The 19,235-nt window shown below is 43.1% G+C and overlaps 1 protein-coding gene across 1 annotated transcript in view; it reads left to right on the plus strand.

Moving 5' to 3' along the window:
* The window catches only part of zc3h3 (zinc finger CCCH-type containing 3), a 60,144-nt gene extending 48,754 nt beyond the window's left edge, over positions 1-11,390 (plus strand). The window contains exons 9-12 of the mRNA XM_056379448.1: positions 355-486; positions 7,717-7,880; positions 7,994-8,151; positions 11,118-11,390. Of these exons, the coding sequence (XP_056235423.1) occupies positions 355-486; positions 7,717-7,880; positions 7,994-8,151; positions 11,118-11,149 (486 nt within the window). The 3' untranslated portion in view covers positions 11,150-11,390. The remainder of the gene's footprint in view (positions 1-354; positions 487-7,716; positions 7,881-7,993; positions 8,152-11,117) is intronic.
* Positions 11,391-19,235: the final 7,845 nt, after the last annotated feature.

Below are 19,235 nucleotides of genomic sequence, written 5' to 3' on the forward strand. Positions count from 1 at the left end.
TATCACAAGCACATCTTTGACAAACACCTCAACTTATTGTCTAATATGTTTTCAGGAATAATGCCAAGAATCAAAAGTGCTTAATTTAGTCAGCGTCAGATTGATTCTCAAAGTCAATTCAATCTCTTTTTGGACATTTTGCCAATAATCTGGGAGTTTTGGACGGTCCTGGAATATCCCAGCAACAAGTCAGATGAGTCATTATATTTTGACACAACAAAACCAATGTCTCTTGTGTTAGTCTGTGTTCTGATTAAATGTTTTAGAATTTTTTACCTCGTCTGTGTCAGACACCATGAACCACCATTTTCTCTGGTTCAGATGTTTTACATATTTGTGTCTGACTCTCTCCAGATGCCGGTGTGCTCTTACTTCCTGAAGGGAATCTGTAACAACAGCGACTGTCCCTACAGTCACGTCTACGTGTCCCGCAAAGCTGAGGTGTGCGAAGACTTTGTGAAAGGCTACTGTCCCGAGGGAGAGAAGGTAAAAATACACAAACACACGAAAGACATCTGAGAGAGAGCTTCAAAGTATATTTGACAGTATCAGCTATTTCATATTCAGCCCATTACCAAGCCTCTATTTCTTTTGTTTATGAAATCAAATAACCTGAATGTGAACACCACACAAATTTTCAATTCCACCATCCATGCATCACCCCCATATCAACAGAGCAGAAGCAAATACACAACCAAGCCAACAAAACACACACAGAACAACAAAGATTTACAATGAGTATAAATGATAAAATTAAAGCAAAGCTGGAGAAGGTCAGATGTTTGACAAAGAAAATCCAGTTGTGTGCAATCACTGGCTATAACAAACACCTGTAACACACACCCAATGTGCTACAACATCTCAGACATCACAGTGCAGGATGAAGTGTAATATGAAGGATACAGTGAATTTGTGTCACTTGATTCTGTGATTCTGAAAAGTCGGTGTCTGCAGCCATGGCTCAGATCTCTTTTTAAATGTTTTCTTCAAGTGGCAGCGACTGCAGCGGATTGAGCTCCTGATATTGTTAAACCTAAAATATAAGTTTCTCCTTGTCCAGCTGCACAGCTAAAGATCATCAGAATGGACAAGAAGTAGAGAAATTACAGTATCCAGGATAAACCAGTTCAGGGAGGGAATCTAAAGGAAATAATGGTTTTGTGGAGTGTTGATCAGTGCTGACAGTGGAGAATAGAGCTGTGGTCTATTCTGTGACGGCACGTGTGGCAACGCCAACACAGGTGAGGTTTTTCAAACCTCTGTCAGACTGCAGAAGTGCATTTAACACTGGTCTTCTGAATAAACCTGCGTAAGAGGGAGTCACAGGGTAACCTCTGGTTGTCAGTATTCACAGACTCATGTCTGCAGCTGCAGATCTACAAGTTGCATGGCTAAAATACTGATTGCAAAAAACTTTTTCAATCAGTCAATCAATTACTTTAATTGTCCCCAATGGGGCAATTGAGTGTGCAGCGCTGGGATATATGCATATATATATATATATATATATATATATATATATGGGGTGTCTCTGCAGCACCACAATGCTTATGGTGCTAACAATGCACATCAATGTGACACATTTTACCTTTTATCAAAAAAAAAAAAAAGCATCTCTTGCAATTTGGATATTGCACTTTGCCATATTGCAATTGTGATTATATTTTGATTAGTTACATAGCCCTATATACAACATCCACAAGTTTCTCTTTAGACCTTTCTTGTTTGCTCACTGTTACTGTTTTGTGCTCGCTCATCATTCTGCACACTCCCTCTGTCTCTCTCTCTCTCTTCGGGGGGTCAGTTAAATGACATTCAAACATCAATATCTTTAGATGAAGTAAAGACACCTGTTCAGGGAAGTCAGGCCTTATCTGACTCATGTTTAAACCAGGTCAGACGAGGGTCGTGGACACTGATCAGCTGATGTTTGTTTACCCGTTCAGATCGACCACCAGCACAGATTTAATCTGCATCACTGTGTCAGTCTGAATAGAGTTGAAATAATAGATGTGAATCTTGTAATAAACTGTCAGCGACTTCATGTTTCTTTGATGTTACTACATTTTAATTTAGCGCTGCACTGACACTATTACCTGTTTGTCCTTTCAGCTGTTCTCTTCATTTGAACGTACAATTATGTTGTACGTCGTGTGTGTACAGCTCCACTGGAGTTAAACTGAGGCTTAGGTAAACAAGTAGTTTGGTAACCAATGCCCACCGCACACACACACATGTACACAGTGACACACAGGCAGGAACAGCTGCAGCGGGTGGCGGTCCATAATGGCATAACTGTAGTGTCTGAGTGACACATTGAGGGCCTGATGGGTAACAGAGAGCCACTTACACATGACACTCAAGCCCACCAGCCACCCCCCTCCCCCCTCCTCCACACACACACACGCTGTCCCAATGTCCACCTTAAACACACCCTCCAGTGCCCCCCCTCCTCTGTCTTTGCCTCCCTTTGTCGTCCCCCCACCCCCCCACCCCCCTCGTCTCCCTGCTTGTTTTCGAATGTCGAGTGTGAAACAGATGCTTTTTCACACTGTCAGACCTCATTTAAATAGTGCATGGTGAAATGAGGATATAGAAAACAAAAGGGATATTAATATTTATTCTATTAGCTGAAGTGCTTAGGTCTGTGATTTTTTTTTTTCCCTCTGTGTGTGTTTGTGTGTGTGTACGTACGTGCGTGCGTGTGTGTGTATGTGCGTGTGAGAGAGAGTGTATTTGCGCCTGAGTGCATGTGTGTGTGTTTATGGAGCGCAGCACTGTGAGGCTCTGGCGGCTCTATGATGGATAGCAGGCAGTAATTATAGATGGGAAAACTGCTGAGGATGGCACTATGGGCCAGGCAGGCAGACACTCCAGCAGCTCAGGGGTTAAGTCTGCTCCTCGCCTCCATCCTCCATCCTCCATCCTCCTCCTCCTCCTCTCAGACTTGCTGCCATCCTGCCTCATCCTGGCTTTGTCTCACCCTCCACCTCACAGAGTCTGTCTGTTCTCTCCTAATTGTCCCTCTTGTTTCTTGACTCCATAACATCAATTCAAAGCTGTATGTAATCATTCAGATGTGGCTCCTGCATCAGGTCCCTCTGCTCCCAGGTTCCTCACACATTAAACCAACCACTATCATCCGTAGCTTTTGGAAGGAAGTTTGGCTATAGTTAACTTCTGTTGGCTTTTATTAATGGCCTTTTGGCCGATTCAGCATGTTGAAGCTACGTCTGTGCCAGTCGGTAACAGAGAGCTGTCTGATCAACTGTTTAGTGTAATGAATCAGTGAATTGATCCTTTTTAATGCAGTCTCTCCTCATTTTTCACCTCTGCCGTTTCTTTCTTTTTCCACAAGCAAAAAAGAACCAGCGTAAAGCAAAACGTTACAGTGCTCATTACATTTATATATTACAAGATATATTATCAATTTGTACTTCAAGTCTATGACCAAACAGATTTTTCTCGTTCTTCTCTCTGCGATGTTCCTTTGACTTCACATACAGTGTCCCACTAAAGTGGTGTGTATAACTGCTGTGATTTACTTCCTCTCCTGTCAATGACAAAATCTCACTGAATGCATCTTGTGGAGGCCAGAAAATTTCGGATCAAAGTTCAGTGAAGCTGAACTTTTGCCGCACAGCCTGAGGGAAAGATCAGCGTAGTGTGTACTCATGCAGAGTAATGTCTTTTCTCTGCACAGTGTTGAACTTGTGCTTCTGGTGATGAAACCCTGTCATTCAGGCCTCAGTCAAAGCTTAAACGAAACAACAAATTTTTCTTTCTCTTTTTCTTTTCTGTCTTAAACCTGAAGAGTCCAGTGACACTGAGACTTGACTTTGTTCAAACTCAAAGGTCTGTGTTGGTGCTGCTACATTACACGGCCCAGGAAGTTCAGTGTGAGTCATACATCTTTGCGTGTGAAGGCTTATCATACACCCGAACACTGCACAGTGGTTATGTGATTTACAAGTTATCTACCAGGAATGTTTGCTTGCACATAGATGACTGAACAATAATAATTAAGAAAGAATTTCAATTCTCAGGCCCATTCTGCATCGTGTTTCTGTAGCAGCAAAAGAGTTGAACCTGGCTCAGTTTTTACCTCAACATGATGCAACAGGATGTCCCACTAAAGCTCTCTGCATTGGCCCCTCCACTGTGTCAACACAGGGATCTCATTTAAATGAATTAGGAAGCTGTGTTTTTTTATGTAGTGCTAATATCGATGTGATCGCTGCCTAAAGTCTAGTGACAGTGTGAACCTCCATTTTTCTCACTGTTTTCTTCCTTGTATTGTAATCTGAATAATCTATCAACCTGTTCCACTCACTGTAAATTGCTCCAGATGAGTGTCGGCTTAATGGCGAGATGAAAATGCATGTGATGTCCCTCTCTTTTTTTATTTTACTGTCTTTTCCAACTCCCACCCTCCCTGCTCTCTTTTTTTTTGCTACCTCTCTCAGTCTCTTGGTAAATGTGCTGACTCCTCCTGGTTTTGGCCCTGCAGAGAGCTCTCTAATAGGCCCCAGAGACGTCCCAGCATTCCTTAAATCAAGTGGAAAATTGTTAACTTGGTGTAGGATAAAGATGTTCTGTCCACTTTAGCTTTTTTCTCCCATTTCCCATCTCTCTCTCTCTCTCTCTCTCTCTCTCCCTCTCTCCCTCTCTCTCTCTTTTTATGAAAATGAGGATGTATGGAGCTGTGGTGAGTGGACGCAGCTCTTACAGTCAATTTCTCGGACACTCTGTTTCTCATGCTGGTAAAGTGCTTCGGCTTTAACTCTTGTTGTCCCATCACACTCGTCTCCAGATGTGAACTCCGTGATGAGTGATGGCACCTTTTTAGAAGTTACGTTTTTGATTTCTCTGTCAGCTCTGACAAGTAAACATCATGATGATCACCAGGTGGACTTTATCATGTATTTTGTGCCGCGTTTCCTGTCAAATTACATAACATTAGACAGCATAGTAATTAGGACTTACTCAGGGTTTCCCGCACTGTGTGATTCTCTGTGAACTCTGTGATTGTTGTTAAAATGTTTTCACATTTTTATCCAATGTTATAAACCAACTTTAAGATCAAAATCCTTTTTTTTTTTTTTCCACTCAAACATTTTAAATGTAGAAATCTTTCAATCAAAAAGCTATATGCTGCATCTACAGTGACTAACATGGGACTCCGATTGAAGATGCAGTGACACGCGCAGGTTGCTGTAAAGTAAAAAGCTTGGGCCTGCTCTATACCGACAGTACGGGAAGCAAAGAGCTGTTAATTTAGAGAACATGAAGAAAAAATGTGTGATTGTTCAGGCAGTTTACCGGCAGATAGGTGAGGATCGTGGTTATCATCAGCTTCACTGTGCAGCCCTGATGGAGATGAAAAGTCTACTGGTACTGTCACTGTTTTCAGAAATCATACTGGAGGAAATCAGGTTCATTTAGACAACAAACACCCATAGCACTGAAACAAGCGTTTTGAGTCAGTCTTCTGTGTTTCATTGTTTTATGCCTTTTGGCCTTGGACTGTATTTATATTTGGTTTTTAGTAGTGACAGTAGAGAGTGGACAGGAGATGATGGTAGCCAGAGGAGCAACACAAGTTTAAGACTCAAACTCGGGATATTGCACCTTAAACGTCATGACAACAGATCAAAAATAAGTCTTTTGAAGATGTCATGGCTCTGGGAACAAACATTTTTTCACTTTTCTCTGACATTTTGTAGAATAGGTTAACCAATTAATCATTAAAAATCATTTTAACTATTATATTAGTAATATTTTTTTTACTTAAATAAGTTTGTTGCAGCCATAAAATCATGTATCACGATTAATGGTACGACAGAACCCGATGGGGTCAGTGGTGATGTCATACTCTGAAGATAAAACCCTGGGCATCAGTGACACTGGTGTCAGGTCTGATTTGTTGATCGAAATGTGTGTCAAAACCGCAGCCCTATAAGATGATCCAGAGAAACATTTGACAGCGAGCTGATCCGGGGCCGCCCTGGCACCCAAGGGCGCATGAACATGGGTGTGAGTTTGTGTGTGTGGTTGGGTGGGTGGGGGGGGGGGTCTGATGGCAGAAAGTCAGGGCCGCTGGGCTCGAGGTAGAGTTGACCAAGAGTCCACAGCGTTCCTGGAAAATTGATCTCAAGATCCCTCTAACACACACACACACACACACACACACACACACACACACACACACACACACACACACACACACACACACACACACACACGTCCCCCACTGCACACTCTATTTCAGGACCAATCTGCTTCCCAGTCCCGCACTCCTCACCCCTGCACACACACAGGCACACACACACTCCTTGCAGCCTGCACCCCAGAGTGAATATAATTAGCTTCTCTGACAGGTGGGAGGGATCGAATCTCGTGGAGAATGAAGCTACCAATTTACACCCGTATTACACTGTCATACACACTCAGTTGCAAACATGCATGTGAAAGCTTGCGTGCTCATGCACAATGCTCCTCAGAATGACACTAACTCTGACGCACTTGCTCAACTTGCACATTAAAGGAGAAGCTGAGTGTCTCAGTGTTAAGTGGTAACTTAAAAAAGAGTGGACAGAACAACGGAACGAAACAAATCAACAGCCTAATTAGGTTTGAGGTAGAACAAAACCAGTCATGTTCTGTGACCTGGTGAAAGTTACTGGATTTCTTCTGTGTTCATCGACCAGGGTTAAATTTAAAGAGGCTCTATCGTCTTTGAATATGAGCAGCACTGTTGCTTGTACCTGGTCCTGTTTAAATGTTGCTGACTGTGTATGTCCATGAACAGAAAGCAGTGACTCCCATAAGAGAAGGACATGGCCTGTAAATGTAAAGGACCACCACCACATTTAACTGGCCCTGTGAACCGAAAGCATCTGTCAGCTTTATAAAAAAAACAAAACAAACCTTTATGGCGCTAACAGTGCACAACAATGTGAAACATTTTACCTTTATCAAGAAGCTGCAGCTCCTGCAATTTTTTTTTTTTTTTTTTTTGCAGCTTCTTGGATTTGGATATTGCACTTGGCCATATTGCGATTTTGATTAATTTTGCAGCCCTATTTTAATGTTTGCCGTTTTAACACATACCATACAAAAACAAAACAAAGTTCTTAAATGTTAAGAGTTTTACGTACATAAAATTAGTTGTCTAAAAAGTTTTAAGTCAAATCAGACGCAACCAAGATTATTCACTGCAAGTTTTTGGTACTCCCTAAACCAGATCATGTACTGTGTATTTGAAATAAAGATTAGAATGGAAGCCCATGTGCAGTTTATGATGTATCAACTATGTCAGAGGAGGAATCAATAATCAATATGTTTTATAAGTTTTTTTTTTTGTTTTTTTTTGCCCAACAGTTTCCTTTTTGATGCTCTTTGTGCTTTGTGTATGTTATATAATAAAAGCTTACAGAATGTGACCAATGGTCTCACACTGTGGGCTTTCTGGAATCACTTTAGTTTCCCACTTTAGGTAAAACTGTGGCTGCCATTAAAAAACAATTCCACACAATATGACAGACTTTTGCAGCTGAGTCCTTTTTTTTCTGCATCTACATTTAATGGAACATCTTCTTCATATGAGATGTACATACATTCACAGAGGCAGATCCACCCATGTCAGTTTGTGTGTGTATTAGCAGTTGTGACTGTCTTCATGTATGATCTGTGGTCTGTGTCTCTACCCACCAGTGCAAGAAGAAACATACTCTGGTGTGTCCAGACTTCTCTAAGACCGGCTCCTGCCCCCGAGGAACCCGCTGCAAGCTGCAGCACCGACAACAAGCCAAACGAAGCGGCAGCAACACCTCCACCACACCGGCCAAGAGAGGCCGAACCAAGGAGCCCTGCAAGAGGTGAGAAGAGATTTAAATCATGACTGATACAAATCATCATCTACTCACAGTAATGAAACTTTGGTTGTGTTTGATCCCGGCTCATCATGGATCATGTTGACACTCTCTTGCAGACCTCGCCTGTCTGTTGTCATGCCACACGGCCCTCAGGCAGCTCCAGGGACGCCCGCCGCGGGTCCTCTGGAGCTGCCGTCCTTCATCTCCCTCTCCAGCTCCCCAGAGGAGGCAGACGCACCGGACACGCTTCCAGCCGAGGCCTCACAGGTTAAAGGTAACAAAACGCATAACCCAGCAAGCACAGACCAACGCAGAGGGACCAGCAGTGTTACACAAACATCTCCATGTGTCATGAAACTGACAAAGTGTGAAAACCGACCTGAGTTACAGTGGCCAGGAAAAGTTCTTTTTTGGTGATTTGCACGTCAACAGAGATGTCCTGGTTGAAATTGTCTGAATTTGCTTGTTTAAGTTACGTATGACTTTTACAAAAGCATTTATAACTAGATTCTATTGAATAGTTAGAACCTGTCTCACGCTGTTGAAACTGTGATTTACAGTAGCAGATATCCACAGGACGCCAAATTGAGCCCATTTTTAACCCCGACATCTTCTCACATGTAAATTACCAAAACGATGCTCTTCATTTACAGTCTCCACATTTGGTGAGTAAAATGTGTAAATTCATATGAAGGAAGGTGGAAACAAGGTAAATTACATCCAGGTTATAAAAAAGATAATGTTCCTTAGAGGACTAACTTTGCTTTAGTTAATGTAGAAGTGCTGAGTCAGAGATACTGTCCAAAGATGGTTTTTTAGAAGGCTCTTGTTTGTCATGAATGGCACAGGATCATTCCTCAGTTCATGTGAGTGGGGGAGGAGGGGGGAGGGGGGGGGGGGTGGTCTAAGCTGCAGACAGATAATGATGATCAGAGCCAGCCTGTGGAGTGAGTGTGATGATACTCAGGGGAGGAGTAATAATGCTCAGAGCACAGAGGTAATAATATTTAGGTTTTGGGCTGGACAGACGCACAGCTGAGCTCTCTGTTGACAGACTTGACAGATAGAGGATTAGGATAGAGGCTGCCCTCCCCCGATCCCTCTCATTCTCCCCCCTGCCCCTCCTCCTCACCCTCCCAAGAGGCTCCACCATCCACCTGCCCCTGCCTACCGGACACACGCACACACACACATACACACTCACACACACAAGCATGCTGGCTTCCACTGCCACTCAACATTTGACTGGCTTTAACACCTGTGTTCACCCCGTCTTATCATGCGACACATTAACAAACAGTTTCTCTCTTTTTTGATACAAATTCTCTCTTTTATGTTATTGTACTGTTTATTTGATCGTTTCCTCTGAGTAAAATGAAAAATTCAATATGGGTGACTTTATTTTATTGTCTATTTTACCTGATGAACAGCCCAAATTTCTACAAGTTTTCTGTATATGTTTGTGGGATGGACAGTAGTGTTGCACACATCCAGAAACAGTCTAAACTTTGATGTTGAGCAGCAGCTGCGTTGCACACACTTCACATTAGACAACTTTACACAACTCGATTGCAGTTTTTGGCTGGACCGCAAAAGCCGGGCCAGCGCTATAATTGCAAATTTTGCTGACTGACTGAGTGGGTGATGATATTTCCACCACTGCTCAGCGGACTGCCGAACCACAGTCTACCGAGCTGCTCTGGTTTCCCTGCTGCTCAGGAACTGCAGGGAAGTGGAGGAGCACTTCTAATACACTGAGCCTCGCCTCCATTACAGCAAATAAACTACTTTCATTACATGTATCATTATTACTAAAGCAGGCAGAGGAATAAATTAACATAAGACACACTGTGCACAGAGAGAAGGGGAGAGGGAGGGAGAGAGAGAAGTCCTCGGTAACCAGGATTCGTACTAATGACTATGACCAACTCTACATATCAAACAGAGGGAGTGAGACATACAGACCTGCCTCTATTAAAAGTCTGTAATTCTGGAGTTGAATTCAGTAAAGACTGAACTATTGTGGATCCCAGACTGAAGCGGTGAGCTGTGTGAGAGGCACAATAAGAAAGACAGTGTCTCGGACCCCGGTGGTTCCCCCAGTGGACCTCATGCTATTTGGGCTTAGTCTTTACCCCGGCAGCCCGGGTTCCTCATGACCGTAATAAAGGCAAGAGCCTGAAAAGAGAAAGATAGTCTGTCTCTCCTAACTTTCTCTCTGAAAGATCATTTTATAAGTAAATACAGCTGAAATCACAGCTCATTCTTGGTCTTTCATTTATGTGTTGCTGATTTTGTCAGACGACATCGCAGTTATAACATCAGGATTTGACCATAGGCAGTCCAGCCACATACTCGGTTTTGACCTACAAATTCTCTTTTGTCATTCATATTGAATTTTTGATTTTAATCAGATAAAACAATAAAATAAAAAGTAAAATAACCTGAAAAAACAAAAATTGCTTTAATGTCTATTTTACTGATGAACAGTTTTTGTTGGAGTAGGTGTGTTTTAAGTTTCTGTACATCTATGTGTGTTTTTTTGTCTCTACATTTGTGGGATGGACAGATGTGTTGTAATAAACAGTCTAAACTTTGGTGTTGAGCAGCAGCTGCGTTGCACACACCTTAGATGACTAAGACGACTTTAGACAACATCTCCTCGAGGGCAGTTTTCCTTTCTGAAGAGCAGACGTCAGAGTGTGGTTCCGTGGCGAGGATTCACACTGTTGTGTCTACTGTAATAAATATGTCACTCAGTGAAACAGTTCAGCCGCACTGTGTCCAAACACACTCACAAACACACACACATACACATGTGATCCAGTGATGATTTCCTCGTCTCTCCGCCCCGCTCTGTCCAGTTGCTTTGTGCTCTTAAGTATTACTAATGACACTCTGGTCCCTCACTAACACACCGCACCGCCCAGAGCCTCATTAAAGGTGGAACTCAGCCAAACGAGCTCCTCTTCACTTTGCATAAATTAGCTCTGATGCAATGTATCACTGCCACACTGCAAACTCACACGCACACACTCGAGCATTTCCTGCTCACACGCCTTCATCCATCCCTGTTGTCCTGCTCTCTTCCTCATTTACTCATCAGCTGCGATGTCATCACTCAGCGTTTCAGCAGGATTCAACACGCAGCAGATCAGAGTCGGTTACGCACAAAAGAACACACACACACACACACTTTTTTTTTCATTTTAATTTCCTGTGTTTCTTTTTCTTACACAGAGAAGAAGCTGCAGATCAAGCCTCGGCTGTGAGACGATAGAGACCGGCAGCAGTTGGAGGTGAACGACACTTATCAAATGATTTTTGAGCTTCAGGTTTGTCCTGACTGATCTTTCTGTGTCCTTTCCCTTTGAATTACTCAATAAACTCAGGGCCTGAAAGTTTTATCCTCTGCCCCTACAAGTCAGGTTTACATATCAGTTTGGATGTTTACATCTTTTCTCTTCAGGTTTTGTAAAATTTTAAAAAGTACAAATAAAATATGAACTCTGATTGTGTTGTTTCACGCTCTTTTTGACAACGTGAAGTCAGTGCTGTGGGAGTCTTTCTCAGCTGTGTGTGTGTGTGTGTGTGTGTGTGTGTGTGTGTGTCTGTTTCGGAGTGGCGGTGTCGTCATATGACCCGAGCGTGTTTGTGAGAGTTTTCATCAGGAAGGTGGTGACAGAAGCAGCAGTGCCCCTCACTTTAAAGGCCTAGAGACGAGACACATGAGCACACCGTGACTTCATCCTCATCATGCTGTGTGTGTGTGTGTGTGTGTGTGTGTGTGTGTGTGTGTGTGTGTGTGTGTGTGTGTGTGTGTGTGTGTTTGAAAGAGTGTGTGCACGTAGAAATGTATCATTGCAACCACAGTTTTAAGTCATAGACGCCACATTTGAAAACAACTTTCTTCTCTCTCACACTGAAGCCACATTTTGATGAGATTAAACTTCTTCCCCTGACACTGATTAAAAACCCTAAAAACTCATCTCCACTTCTATCTCCACCCACCCCTCAGTTGCTCGCCTGCACCCCCGACTCTGTTCCCACCTCTGCTTGTTTTTCTGTTTTGCGCGCTGCTGTAGCAGCAGGGGGGAAAACAGGAGTAACTCACATGTACGTGTTCAAACAGGAAACAGAAAACGCGAATTGTAGAGGGTCGCCTTGAAGTCGATGTAAGAGGACGGTAATGTATTTTATGTATGTTTAACATTAGAAACGTAACAGTAATAGATAATACGAGTGTTTGGCATGACGACATTGGCTACGTAGCAGTATGCCACTGCAAAACGATATGGAAAGCCCCACCCTGCAAATCGACGGGATTGGTCACTCAGGTATGTGACGAATGAAACCCTGGCTGTCTGAATGTGTTTTTGTTTTTTGTTTTAATGAGGCTGTCATTGCTTCACTGCAGCTTCAAGGTGGAAATACTCAGCCATGCTGTTGACTGATTATTTCAGTCATGATTTGTTTTGTATTACATAATAAACACCATATGGATCACAAACCATCATGTTAACAGGGTTAAAACTTGATTTTCATTGCAGAGGGTCTTTAATGTTACAGACAGGTGGGGAGTGAAATATTCACTGTGCTACGTGATAATTTAACACATTTCTCTGGACAGCCTTTATCTTTTCTGGACGGGGAAACAGGATGTGGTCTGTAATAAACCTGGACGTTCTGCAGGACAAAGACTAAAGACACCGGTGCCAACCTGACAGCACATCTGGTGAGCTTCTATGGGTTCTTATTCTCGCGATGATTTAAGTGTTTTCCCATCATCCTATTGGTTCCCAAGTAGGCCTAAAATTTGGTGTTAATGTTGGCTAGCATTAGATAACATTGGAACATTTTTGACTTCCTCTATGTTCACACAAAAGTCACATTCCCACTGAGCTGTTTTAAGAAAGGGGAAAAAATAAAAGATGAGGAAAAACTCCAGAGATCAACTCTACAGACAGGATTTAAATTACAGGAGTTCAACAGTAGGTTATTGTGACTGTAATTATTATTATTAATTATTATTATTGGGGTGGCGGTGAAAATTACCCACATATGCACTCTGGACGGGATTAAAATCACTGATCAGCGCAGGTAATGTTGAATGAAAATGTGAATTCAGTCTGATTGAGGTTTTAGACATCGGCTCTCTTTCCAACTCGTTAGTGTGTGCACATTAGAAAACACCACCTTTATGTTGTGTTCACATTACAGCAAAACCCATGTGGAAATAAATATTTTACAGTTTCTATAACTGAGTGTAGAAGGTCAATCCTGAACATGGAAATTGTTCTTTAACAAAATAATCTCACCTCAACCTCAATTTACTTGATTGATCGATTGTTTTGATGTTTCAATATGAAGAGCAAACTCATCAGTAGAAGCTCAAAAAAGCCCTCTCATCTGTTCCTCAGCTTGTCTCCGTACTGACCTCAGTCCTTCCTGTCTTTATTATTTCCATCCGTTATTTCTCTGCATCTGTTTGTATGAGATCTAAATGGCTGAGTGCCAGTGCAGAGCATCACAGAGAGGATGCCGGGATGCTCAGACCTCCACTAATGAAACTATTAATACACTGTATGAGTGCGAGTGATGAGCCAGTATTAACATGCTAGTTAACCGAGGCGTCTTTACGGCGACAAACGAGCTGTGTGAAACTCTGAGGAGTAACACGACATTAATAAACAGCCGCGAGGTCACACACAACAGTGACAAAGCTGCCTCCTGCAGCAGATTAAAGCAACAAGTGTGTGTGTGTGTGTGCATGAGCATACCTGTGTGTGTGTGTTTGGCACATCTGTTAGTGATTTTTTTTTTCTGAGCTTGTCCACACTAATGCAGAGAAATTTGAAAACATATTTTTTGAGTTTTTTTTATGCCTCCACATCAGTGACAGCCAGGGCTGGAGGTATCATATGTTCGGGTCGTCCGTCCATCAATTCATGGTGAAACACTACAGAGATGAAAAAAGTTGCATCTCCTCTTCCTTTTCTTTTGGTTGGTAATCAGGAAATAGGAAACCTTTCCATAATGGCATCCCTCTGGTTTCTGCACATAAACTTTATGTACAGAAATTTAAAAACAACTAAAATTATTTCTTGTCCGTTATTGACGAGTTGTCAGACTCGTATCAGTTTTGGTTTCAGTGTCCGAACAGACACCATGGGACCAAACCCTGCTACAAGACTTAAGGAAGCTGCACTGTCACTGCACCTGACTGAGCTTTGACGACAAATGGTTCCATTGCATCGAAAATAAACTGTCATTTTATATCTCTGTTTGTGCACAGAGGCGTCGGTGGATAGATGAATTTCTCATTTTTAGGCTAGATGTTTCCGCCCGTTTTCAGTATTTATGCTAAGCTACGCTAACTAAAGCTGATTTTGCAGATTAAAAAATGCTTGTGTATGTGTTTCCAACTTCATCAGAGTTATTTTGAACCTGACCTCAAACACAACAGATCAATCAGCTGATGGTCGTTCAGCAACTTGGAAACCTTCACGTACGGATTGTCACACGCTGCCAGTTAAACTGTGTTGAAAACATTTTGTCAGGATATGTGTGTGTGTGTGTGTGTGTGTGTGTGTGTGTGTGTGTGTGTGTGTGTGTGTGCGTGCGCGTGTGTGTGTGTGTGACTGTTCATCTCGATTCTCTCTCAGATGTATTGACAGCAGCGAGCGGAGATGGAGAGCTCGACATGTTTCTCAGAGAAGGCAGGAGACAGGGAGCCATCACTCTTCTCTTCTCACTACACGTTTTTTTTTTTTTCCTCTCTTCCTCCTCCTCCTCCTCACCCACGTAGCTCCTCTCCTGCCTGCGCTGAAGACATAAGTGCCTTAGACAGATGTCTGCTGCCTCTTGTCTAAAACCCTCAACGTGAGCTGCTGAGCTCGGCAAACTCTAATTAAGATCAATATTTCAATTTTTAGTAAAAGCGCACGAGACGGAGAGAAGACGGAGGGAGAGGAATCATCTGTCCGCGGAGACTCGCGGAGACAAAAGGAAAGGTCAACTGTGATTCTTCATCGTGTGTGTTTGGCTCAAAGACTGCGAGTTACAGAGATTTGATAAGAACTGGTTAGTGTGAGTGTGTGTGTGCATCATGTGTTTAAAATCCTCTTTTCTTTGTAAGAGGTTACTCCTGTTTAACTTCAGGGTATTTTCAAAATACTACAACTTTGATCATGTTTTTTGTAGCATTGGCCTCATTTGTTATAACACTGTACTCATCTAAACAGATAGTAAAGTTAGTCAGTGTATCTAACTCACTGCCAATGGGGACAGATGATATAAAAGACACATTACACATCAAGCGGACATTAGTTTAGTGAAGAACTAGCTGGGCCACTAAGTGAAAAGGTTTCCTCCTGGTTCTTTTCCTGGGAGCCAAACCAACGACTCTAACAAACTTGTAACTATCACATGCACGATCATAACAGAAGACGAAAGCCAAAAATCTCTGGTAACATTTTAAAAGCTTTCTGACCCTGATGAAAAACAACCTGGATTGTGTGTTTGGAAACACAGTTTTAATATTTTCTGATCAGACCAAACAAAAAAAGGAGTCATGATCAGACAGGTTGTAAACAAACCTCCAGGTAAAATTATGACCTGAAGTGTCTTTAGCAAACATCCATCACAGTTTAATGACCCACTTCATGCTTCAGTCTTGACCTACTGCTCTTCTTGTAGTGGATGTGCTCACCTTTACCAACATTTCAGATTTGCTTATAGTACGTAATCTCTCCTTTACCTCCATATGAAGGGATTTCTTTAGTCTGGATTATCTGATTCGACTGCTCCTGTCTCTTCCTCCGTTCAGCTTCTCTGTAAGATGGTGACACACGTGATGATGGACTGGGCGTGTTGCTGTTGGCAGTTGAGAGATGAAATCATGTTTAGGGATTCGAATGGTTCTTGTCTTTCACTCCATTTTTCTCTTTTTAACTCAGTCCACAGCCATGTTAGCCGGCATTGGCCCAGGTTGGTACCAGACAAAACGTCCTGATTGCCAGTCACCGCCTGCTCTTAAAGCTCCATATATTCCTCTTCTCCTGTTTTTGATACGAAGTGTTGATCCATATGAAGCAGATTTCAGGTAAAACACTTGGAGAAACCAAATCCTGCCATGTTGGATGGTGGGTCCAGGTGGGCGGGGCTTAGGGCATGGCTAAGGGCAGTGCATTTCTCTGTGGCCTGAGGCTTTGATACTTTCACAGTATTAATACAGAACCTAGACCTGCTTTATAATCAGACACATGGACATCGACCTTTATACTATATGGACCTTAAAAGATTATTTTAAGCATGTTTTATATTTACTAGGATCAGGACTTCATCATGTGGAAACCAAAACGACTGATTGTGATGTTGTCCTCTCTCTTCCAACACACTGTAGAGTTTACAGTCTGTTGCTTTCATCTCTCCATCCATCATCTCATCTGAATTTCTAATTTTTCCCTCAGTGTCTTTCCCTCTTCCATGTGGATTGCAGATTCATCAGCAGGACAAACTCTTTTTGATGAATGTCTGCTTCTGTTTTGGTGCATGAACATATGAGAATTCATGTTGCTGCAGGATTTTGGCAGTTCCCTGATGCAACAGTAATCAGAGCTGATGTATGACCCAGCGTGTCATCTCTCTGTTTACTTAGTTATTCAATATCCGCTCCTTCCTGACTCTAAAATAACAAGACTATAAAATCTGTGTATGTTGGTGTGAACAGTTGTTGTGTGGTTCATGCAGTCTTTATAAGTTCCACCAAGTCTTTGGACCTGTCCACAGCTTTAGTAAAGCTGTTCTCAGATTATCACCAAAAGAAATGGCAGTCAAAGCACCCAACTTGTACTTGGCCTTGAAGTTTAGTCTCTCATTTTCCTGCTTTCAGCCCAGCATCTGTGTTGTCACATTTCCTGCCTCTTTGAACCCAAACACCTTTCATCCCACAAGTTAACACACATGATTTCTGTATTCAAGCGACTTCCTACACGTGGTGAAACTCCTGCTTTCTAAAGCAAGCCTCGCTGTTAACTTCAGCGGCCGTGCACATGCATACGTGCATGCGTGCCACATCCCTGCACAATTAACGCTGATTCCTCCACAGCGGCATTAGTGACTTAACGGCAGTGACAAAAAAAAAAAAAAAAAACCCTCCAGGCCTCAGATAACCCTGAGCCACCTCCCGGAGCCGGTCTTTTTGGTCTGGGATGCTGGGTAGCCTGGCTCAAAGCTCCCCTCGCGGCCGGCTCAAAGCCCACCGTCGATCCTCCACCTTGCTGATGTCCATTTTGCTTAAATCGGTAGAACTGCACTTGCAAGCGAAGTCCCAATATGCAAAGGCACAATGAAAACCCTGACTTCAAAAATTTATGTCTCAAGCCCTCGGCCGCAGACACTCCCCTTCCCCTGACAATGAATGGACCACAGCAGATCTACTTAACTGTGCCATTTCAATGCAGACTGCTTACCTCGGCGTTTGAGGGCCAGTTCCTGCTTATTTGATAAAAAAAAAAAAAAAAAAAAACCTCTCCTAATGACTTAGCGCACCTAAACTTAAAATACCTTGATATGATTTCCGTCCCTTCATCTCATACTCTTCTTTTCATCCTCGCCAGCAGATTTGATGCAGGGGAGGTGGAGTGGAGTGGGGGGGGGGGGGGGGCGTATTTCATGGCCAGTTCGGAGTGGAAGTTAAGCTCAGCAGCTGTGCAAGGTTTTCCTTCACATCTGACCGAGTTAAACTTACTGCCACCTGTTTTTCCCGCGGATAGGCACTTTATTCCGCAGATATATCACTCACATATCGGGGGGGGGGGGGGGTAGATGGGACTCTGGGGGGCGGCCGCTGCTGAAAAGGCCAAATGGGTCAGGTGCAGCGGTGTCCCGGTTTAAAGCCCTGCTCCCATGATGCTTATCACCGGTATCGACATTCTGCTCAACCTTCCGCCGTGATTTGTCCCGCCACCCCACCCCCCTTAAAAAAAAAAAGACATGTGTCCAGAATGGAGACGCACGCGGCGGAGCTTAATTATCCGTCGATCCGCGGGGATGAGTCGGGATGCAATTTGTGGTTAATTGCGAATGAAAACCCTGTAGACCACCACCGGGACTATCCAATCATACTTAACCCCGCGCGCAGCCATGGGGTGGCCTCCTCACAGCCTCGCGAAAATGCGGATTGATTTTTGGCAGAGGGGCGCATGGCCTTCAATCAATCAGTGATTGATAGATTCTGATGGTCTGTGTCTTCAGAGGTTTCCTCAGACCGGGTGATTGAGGGGGGGACACAATAAGCTCTTTGTAAGAAATCTGATCAAAGGAGCGTTTTCTTCTTTTAGTGCCACGTTTGAACTTGTTTCCTTTTCATAAGTTCATTTCAACCCAAATAAGAGTTCTATACTTAATTTGAGCTTCTAATCAACCGGATCACAGACGTTTAACCTGCTCAGTTTCTTTTCTTACCTCTGTATTCATTTTCAGTTTAGAATTTTGTCATATTTTCAACAGCTCTCTGTGTTAAGCCTTTTTCCTCCGGTGTATAATCAAAGTGACACCTGCCAGAGTTTTTCTTCCTTCTGTCTCCCAACATGATTGATCCTGATTTTATTTCAACCTCAGTAAGTTTCTGTCTTTGGGGCCAAATGAGGAAATTTGATGACATTTATTAGTCCAACATTATAGTGAAATCCAGCCTGGATTCATAATCAACTTTATCAACATGTTTCCTCGCATATTTAAATGAGAATACTTTTATATTTTAGAAATAGCCTATTTAACGTGTTTGATGCAGTGTGAGGTCACTGCAAACAGTCTGAAATAGACTGACTATAGTCAGTCCATAAAAGTGCAGCCTAGATATTTTCATTTACTGTGAATTAACAAGGTGGAGGTGAGTTTTCTTTTTCTGTGAAATCTGAACACGTGAACAGTCTCCTTACATAACGGAAGCCCGCTTTTCAAAAGTGTTTCTCTTTTCCGAGTAAACATTTTTTCTCTGAGAAACCACCGGAGCTCTCGTCTTACTCCGCGCTGCTCCGTGCAGTAGCATCTGCTCGGTCACTAGAGGGGGGGGTCTGCTGCACCTGTTCTCTCTCTCTCTCTCTCTGCGAGGCTCGATCCGCTTCTGCTTCGGCCCCGCTCGGCTCCTCTCGGAACGACCAGAGCGGAGTCTCTCTCTCTCTCTCTCTCTCTCTCTCTCGCTCTGTCTCTCCGCTATAGGAGAATGCAAATGCACCGCTGTGATCTCCTCCCATTGGCCCGTCACACCTCTGTGTGGGAGGGTCGGGGGCCACGCTGTCTTTATAAGTGCAGATTGCCAGCCAGTGCCTCAGTGACACTACGTGGTTGCACCGA

The sequence above is a fragment of the Seriola aureovittata genome, chromosome 6 (genome assembly GCF_021018895.1).
Source record: "Seriola aureovittata isolate HTS-2021-v1 ecotype China chromosome 6, ASM2101889v1, whole genome shotgun sequence".
Lineage (NCBI taxonomy): Eukaryota > Metazoa > Chordata > Actinopteri > Carangiformes > Carangidae > Seriola > Seriola aureovittata.